At 42.8% G+C, this 8,234-nt stretch overlaps 1 protein-coding gene across 2 annotated transcripts in view; it reads left to right on the top strand.

Annotated features, from left to right (window-relative positions):
• The first annotated feature begins 1,417 nt into the window (after positions 1-1,417).
• Positions 1,418-8,234, top strand: part of CACUL1 (CDK2 associated cullin domain 1) — a 71,292-nt gene continuing 64,475 nt past the window's right edge. Inside the window, exon 1 of one of the 2 annotated variants that reach the window (XM_010332502.3) lies at positions 1,418-2,076. In XM_010332502.3, coding sequence (XP_010330804.2) covers positions 1,710-2,076 — 367 coding nt within the window. In that variant the 5' untranslated portion in view covers positions 1,418-1,709. The remainder of the gene's footprint in view (positions 2,077-8,234) is intronic. The other variant, XM_003922154.4, reaches the window with a different exon arrangement.

Raw genomic sequence — 8,234 nt, 5'->3', positions numbered from 1 at the left:
CTGCTGATGATAAACCGTCAGTTGTTTCCCTGAAACAGAATTTGCCTTCCTTCCTTCTGCTTTTCTTTTGCCACACATGGAATTCTACGGTTTTATGTTTTCCCCTTCAACGTATCACTTCATTCTCTTTTCTTTCTTCTTTTTTTTTTTTTTTTTTTTTTTTTTGGAGACAGAGTCTCACTTTGTCACCCGGGTTAGAGTGCAGTGGTGTGATCTCGGCTCACTGCAGCCTCGACCTCCAGGGCTCAAGTGATTCTCCCACCTCATCCTCTGGAGAAGTTGGGACCCCAGGCACGTGCCACCATGCCCGGCTAACTTTTTGTGGAGATGGGGTCTTGCTATGTTGGTCAGGCTGGTCTCGAATTTTTGGGCCCAAGCGGTCCTCCCGCTTCGGCTTCCCAAAGTGGAGGGATTACAGGCCTGAGCCACGGTGCCCAGCTGGCATTTTAAAAAGTTGGATTATGGCCGGGTGCGGTGGCTCAAGCCTGTAATCCCAGCACTTTGGGAGGCCGAGGCGGGTGGATCACGAGGTCGAGAAATCGAGACCATCCTGGTCAACATGGTGAAACCCCGTCTCTACTAAAAAAAAAAAATACAAAAAAATTAGCTGGGCATGGTGGCACGTGCCTGTAATCCCAGCTACTCAGGAGGCTGAGGCAGGAGAATTGCCTGAACCCAGGAGGCGGAGGTTACGGTGAGCCGAGATCGCGCCATTGCACTCCAGCCTGGGTAACAAGAGCGAAACTCCGTCTCAAAAAAAAAAAAAAAAAAGTTGGATTACTGGCCTCAGTGCATACAGGCGTAAAGGAATTTTAAAAACAGGAATAACTCAAACGCATTTCTTTTTTGGGCCATCCTGCTTTATGTGATTCGGTTTTTCGATTCGGTTTTTCTACTCGGTTTTGTGCGTTTGGGTGGCGACGGCTGGGGACCGACCAAAGAAAGAGCAGTCCGACCACCGGCCGCCCAGGGCGGTCCCATCCGTGTATAACCTGCGACCCCGGGGCCTCTTGTGGCCCCGCATCTTCGTTCCAAGCAAAAGCCGGGGCTCCCAGGCACTCAGAGGTGCAATGGCCTGACAGACTTGCAGAGCGCGAGAACACCTCCAACGAGGCCGGCCAGTCCGCAGCGACTGCACCGATTGCTGTGCGCGCGTCCTCAGTAGCGGGCAGACTCCTCGTCGTCTTGGTAACCAGAATGCGAACGCGCGTGCGCAGGACAAACACCTTTGTCACGTGAGGCCGGGCCGGGGGCGGGGCCGGCGAATGCCCGTCCGGGCCCGTCGCTCCTCCCTTATCGGCTCCCGGCCAGCCGAGGCGGGGCGAACCTCTGCCCTGTGGCGTGGGAGTGATTCACAGCTCCCACCCTTTTTCGCTCAGCTTTCTCGCCACCACGTGCCCTTGTGGCCGCGCCCCCAGCTGCCCTTTCCAACTGCCTATTGGAAGCCGTTGTAAAATGTCGTGAGGGGCGCCGCTGCTTTACGGCTGCCTCTCCCAGCCTAGAGACCCGGAGCGCCCACCGCCGTCAGCCGCGTCTCCTAGTGAGTCGGCCCCGCGGTGAGCGAGAGACCCTGCGCACCGCAGCCCTCCCCGCTGCGCCCGTTCCTACCCCCGGCGATGTGAGCTCGGGGAAGCAGCGGTGCCCGCTGGCTCGGGGTTGAGACGGGCGGCAGGTGCCTGTGAGGCGGGCGGGTGCCAGGGGCCAGCAGGATGGAGGAAAGCATGGAAGAGGAGGAGGGGGGCAGCTACGAGGCGATGATGGACGACCAGAACCACAACAACTGGGAGGCCGCCTTGGACGGCTTCCGGCAACCCCCGCCACCCCCACCGCCCCCCTCGTCGATCCCGGCTTCTGCCCGAGAGCCTCCGGGGGGGCAGCTGCTGGCGGTGCCCGCAGTCTCCGTGGACAGGAAGGGCCCCAAGGAGGGGCTCCCGATGGGTCCGCCGCCACCGCCGGAGGCCAATGGGGTGATCATGATGTTGAAGAGCTGCGACGCGGCCGCCGCCGTGGCCAAGGCGGCCCCCGCCCCCACTGCCAGCTCCACCATCAACATCAACACCTCCACCTCCAAGTTCTGTGAGTCCAGCCTTTCCCAACAGCCTTGGCTTTTCTCCACCCCACTCGGACGCCGAATTCACCCCCTTTTGGAGCAAGCCCCGCTTCCTTTGTTTCAGGCCTCGGTCTTTCCTCCTCTCTCCGTCCCCTTCCTCCCCCTCCTCGTCCTCTCCCCCTCATTTGGTGTCTGCGGCCAGCGCCTGAGCGGCCCTGGCTTCTTGTGTTACCTGCCCTAGAGAGGCAGCCTGGTACACACGCAGCCCCAAGTTCTATCAACGCGATCCCTGTCACAACTGGCTGTCTCAACATTGCGAAGCTCTTTTCGCACCCGTCTTCTCTTGAAGTTTCACCCTCAAAGTGAGAGGAAAATAAGGCTGCCTAAGTCTTGTCAGGGGAAGGCCTTCAGTCTTTTGCAGCCGGAGAGAGAAAGGAAATCTGGCCACTTGTGTTCTTGTGCTTTTGTCCAGGCTGTGTTAAAGAAGTCAGGAATTTGAAAGTTGACCTGTATCTGCAGCTTGTTCTTCCTCTTCTGTGTTACACCTGTGCATCCTGCTAGGGAAATGTATGAGTTGCTTTCCGATGCAGTGGCAGCTCCGACATCGTTTTAACGCTAATAATGCATAAAATCACTTTCAGAGCTTACAATCCTAAGAATAAGCCTTTCAGGTAGTAAGTCTTGTGGCCAAACCCAAGATTGGGTTGCTTGTTGAACTTTATGTTAGTGATCTGTCTTAACACTCAATTGCACGCAGGAAGATTGAAAACCAAAATCTGTTTTGTAAAATGAATGTGACCATCACAGCCAGGGTTTTCTCTCCTATTATTAACTGCAAGTTTTGATGGCATCTGGTAAAGCAACTGGAGAGTTCATTTCTAGTTACTAATTTTACCAAGCTGTCTTGTCCAATCAGCTGTGCAGAGAAAATACTTGCCTTGATGCAGATAGAGTCGGAATCTTAAACACATTGTGGGAACAGCACATAATTTTAATTATTTGCCTCAAGATACTGCCTTAGTCAAAGACATTAATATGTAGGTTTGGTTGGTAAGATTTATATATGTTTTCTCCTTATCGACGATAATAATGTTTATATTGTGTATTTTGTGTGTTGAAGTCTGTGTTGTGGAACCACACCTTCTATAGAGTGGCAGAATGACTTACTCGAGTGATGAAGGAAGCTTGCTTTAGTAAAGTTCATTCAAAAAACAGCATAAAGTCAGGAACAGAAATCAGTAAAATTGAGAACAGAAGGATTTGTCACACCAAAATATTATTTTTTGAAAAGATTAATAAGCTAGGCAGACTTCTGATAAAATCGACAAGAAAAAAAGATGTAAATAAATGAAAAATGGACAATAACTACAAATATTAGATTAAAAAAAGAATGTTATGAACTTAGGCTGATAAATTTGAAAGCCTAAATGAAAAGTATAATTCTTAGAAAACTATTAAATGTGAAAATTGGTATCAGAAGAAATACCTTGAACTAATAAACTGAAATGGTAAAGATCTCCCCTGTTAGAAGCTCTGGATCCAGATACTCCTGTGAGTTCCACCACATTTTAACGCTTAATTCCTTTTGCAAGTTGTCCTGGAAAATAGTGAGAAAAGTACCAACTTCATTTTATGAAATTTGTGAAATCTTGATTCTAAAACTAGGTAAGGGCATGTAAGAAGAGAAAATTAATTACAGGTCTGTTTTACCTAGCATAGAAATGAAAATCCTGCCAAAAAATACAAGCTCATCAGATCCAACAGTGTGTTAAAAGAGTCATGATTCGTAGAGTTAGTCCTAGAAATGTAAGCATTGTTTAACATCTACTTACCTAATTTAACTCGTTAACTAAAGGAGAAAAATTAACAGTTATCTCAATTGGTGCCATGAAATCGTTCAACAAGATCCCGCACCTATTATGGTAAAAACTCCTAGCAACCTAGCAATATAAAATAGGTAAGGTCATTATCAAAAACTGACAGTAAATAATAATACTTAGTGGAGAAATTTTAGATACATATGCTTTAACATCAATAACCAGGTAAGGATGCTCCTGTCATCACTACTGTTTAGCATTGTAAGAAGGTCCTGGCTAACATTATAAGGAACAAATAAATAAGGTATAAAGATTGTAATGCAAGTGATAAAGCTTATTATTTTCAGATAATATGATCACCTAGATGAATCCTTAAAATTGAGAGAAAACTTAGAACTAGTAAGAATTTAGCAGGATTGCTGGACTTAAGATGACTTAGAAAATTAATAGCATTTACTAAACTAGTGATAACTAGTAAAGATAATCAAAAGTAAATACTGTATGCAATAATAGTAACAAAACTATGAAGTCTCTAGGAATTAACCCGTGAATACGCAGACCTTTAAGAATAAAACTTTATAAAGAAATAGGAATATAATCTAAATAAATGGTACAATTTTCTTTGCTCTTGGATCAAATTACTTATAAGAATACTAATTTTCTCCATTTTATAAATTCAGTTTAAATGCCATCAAAATTACATTTGGTTTGACAAACTCAGTAACCTAAGTCTAAAATTTATATGGTGGGTGGAATAAAGTTTGTGAATAACTAAATTAATCTTAAAGATTTGTTTGGGGATGGGAGTCTTGCCTTATTAGAACTTAAGATGTCCAGGCTGTAGTAAAGTGGTATAAGTTCAAGAACAGAAAAATAGACCAAGGGAACAAATTGGAGGGTAGAGACTTACCTAGATAAATGTGTATTTGGGAACTTTTTAAGTGGCATCGTAAACCACTGGAGAAAGGAGTCATATGTTGTTAGGGAGAGTGACTCACTATACAGAGAAAAAATAAATTTAGTATCATAAATGGATAGACTCTGAATGAATAAAACACCTAAATGTGAAAAGAAAAACTAAATATTATAGAAAATGTTAAAGAAGTTCTTTCCCTAGGGACATGGAAGTACTTTTTATAGCTTCAGAAGCTTATAAAGGTGAAAAAATAATGATTTTGATTTATGAAAATTAAGGATTTTCATTCAGCAAAAGACGAAAGAAAGAGAGAATTTATTTACAGTGCCTAAAATTGACAAGGGACTATCTGACTAAACAAGGGACTACTATACATCAATAATAAGAGGGCATCGACCTCTGTAGAAAAATAGGCAAAGGATATTAATAAGTAGTTTATAGAGTAGGAAACTCTAACAAGCATAAGAAGAGATAAAATTATTAATATTCAGAGACATGCATATTAAAATAGTAATGGAAAAAGTATAATTGGATTGTTTGTAAAACAAAGGATAAATGCTTGAGGTGGTGGACCCCATTTACCCTGATGGGATTATTACATATGGTATGCCTGTATCAAAATATCCCATATGTCTCATAAAAATATATGCTTACTATATACCTACCAAAATTAAAGAATAAAAATAGTAATAGAATGTCTTTTTCCACCTGTTAGGTTGGCAAAAATTAGAAAGCTGAATTGTATCAAGTGCAGTGGAGATATGGTAATATAGGAAAACCTATACTTGCTTGTGGGAGTAAGTGTAGTAGACTTCTGAGATGCTGAGATGCCCGAAGTCTCTGTGGACCAGATAATGAAAGATAGCTGCCGTGTTGATGTATCCCTGAGCTATGGAAGTGAAGGTATACTTTATACTGTAAGGTGAAAACAGCTTCTGTTGGTTTTTGGGATTTGTTACCTTGATGGATATATGGTAGGTACCAGGGATGATGTTGAGTTGTCACAGTGAATAGACCACTTCTGGAACAGCAATTAAAATTGGAGTCAGCCGGGCGCGGTGGCTCAAGCCTGTAATCCCAGCACTTTGGGAGGCTGAGGCGGGTGGATCACGAGGTCAAGAGATCGAGACCATCCTGGTCAACATGGTGAAACCCCGTCTCTACTAAAAAAAAAAAAAAATACAAAAAAAAAAAAAAAAAAAAAAATTGGAGTCACCTTGGATTTGATTGATGATAATCCACAGTCATGCTCTGAGGCCCATCTCTTTTTGTGCTGGCCAGACAGGCTCATGAAATCAGAATGTTATCACCACTCCTATCTTTTTAAGTCTTTGACATTGATAGTATTGTCTGTAGTTCCCACAAATATGTGCTGTTTATTAGTTTGAGTTTATTATTTTGGTAGGAAAGGGTACATCTAGGGGATTCCACTTGGCCCTTCCTATGTTGATATTCCTGACTTCACAGATTAGGGAGCCATGAACTTGTTTTCAGAACTGGGGAGTCGCAGTGTTACTACGGGTCCACTAGCCCTACTATGAGATGGATTGAGGCCAAAACACTGTTTACATGACATCCATAAGCCCCTGATCTGCCTGGTTTACCATAGTGAATTCCTGTCTCTTAAGGTTTGTACTGGCTTAAAGCCAGTGTTTATTAATCCTTGAAAAGTCTCAGCGATTTTCATTTCCTAAATGTACTGTCTCCCTAATGAATACCTGCATATTGTATTGGAAAAGGCTAGGTGGAAGACTTTAATTATGCTCTTGAAGCAATTTTGTGGGTTTCTTGCTCAGTGGAATGCATCGTCTTTATTCCAGCAGTTCTGTGTCTGTGAACAGGCTCAGTGTGGTTCTTAGGTGATGTTATATGGCTCTCCATTATGGCCACTTAAGTGAGACCTCTGTTGAATATACCTAGAGTTTTTCTTTTCTGTCCATTATAAGAGGTCAAGTATTACCCCAGTATAGTGCCTTTTTTCCCTAAGGACATCATGGTTAGCCACCATGAGGTAGATCCAAGCCACCAGAAGTTCAAGCCATTCTGCTAATAACTCTGGCCCTGCTGCCTATTAAAATAAACATGCCCATTTTATATCTGGAAGTTATTTCTCATATCCTTTGTCACTCTGGAAATAGAACTGTTCCACTGAAATCAGGGAACCCCTTTGAATGGCAGTATTGCCCATCTTTAGCCCAGAAATACAAGGGACTATCAACCACAGCATCTGCTTTCTGTTACTGTAGGATTTCATATAAATCAAATCATACAATATGTATTGTTTTGTGCTTGGCTTGTTTCTTCTTATTCTGTTCTTGAGATTCTTCCACGTTCTTGCATATGTCAGTTACGTATTCCTTTTTCTTTCTGAGGAGTAGTTTTTGTTTTTTTTGGGATATATCACACATTGTTTTATTAATCTGTTGGTCATTAGGTTGTCTCCAGTTTTGGCTATTGTGAACACAGCTGCTATAAACAGCCATTTACAAGGTTTGCTGTGGGCAAAGGTTTCATACAAGTGGAATTCCTTGTTTATGTATTATTGATATGTTTAATTTTATGAGAAACTGCCAAACAATTCTTTAAGGTGGTTGCACCACTTTACACTTCATCAACTGTGTGAGACAGCTCCAGTTTCTCTACTTACTTAATTGGTACTTGTACTGGTTAGGCTCTGCATTCTTGTGTTGTTAGTCTTTTTAAAGTTTGGCTTTTTTAGAGCAGTCATCCCTACCCAGGGACCAGTTTCCTGGAAGAGACAAATTTTCTATAGACTGGGGGTAGTTTTGGGATGAAACTGTTCCACCTCAGATCATCAGGGCTTAGAGTCTCATAAGGAGTGCGCAACCTAGATCCCTCGCATTATAGGGTTGGTGCTTCTATTAGAATCTAATGCCTCAGCGGATCTGACAGGAGGTGGAACTCAGGTGGTCATGCTCGCTTACCCACAGCTCACTTCCTGCTGTGTGGCCTGGTTCATAACAGGCCATGGACCAGTGCCTGTGCTGTTGGCTTTTTCGTGTGATCATTGTCCTGCCTCATAATTTATTTTGTGAGAATCTGCTCACATCTTTTGCTCATTTCTTGTATTGTTTGTCTTAATGTGTTTAAAGAAGTCACTGTGAATTTTAGATACAAGTTTTGTCAGACATTATGTATTATTACTGTTTTCACTCTCTGGCTTGTCTTTTTTTCCTTAACAGTGTCTTCTTAAGAGTAGATGTTTTTCGATTTTGAGGATGACTAAACTGCCAATTTTTTCTTCTCTGGCTTTTGCTTTTTGTATCCTGAGAAATATTTGCCTACCCCAAAGTCAAGATATTTTCTGTATTTTTTTCTAGCAGTTTTATGGTTTTAGCTTTTATGTTTAGATCTATGATCTTGAATTATGAGTTGATGTCTGTATAGTGTGAGATAAAGATCAAGGCTCCTTTTTTTCCATATGGATGTC

Source organism: Saimiri boliviensis, chromosome 12, assembly GCF_048565385.1.
Source record: "Saimiri boliviensis isolate mSaiBol1 chromosome 12, mSaiBol1.pri, whole genome shotgun sequence".
Classification (NCBI taxonomy): Eukaryota; Metazoa; Chordata; class Mammalia; order Primates; family Cebidae; genus Saimiri; species Saimiri boliviensis.
The sequence above is the reverse complement of the archived record's forward strand: the minus strand, read 5'-3'. Positions and strand labels throughout refer to the sequence as shown.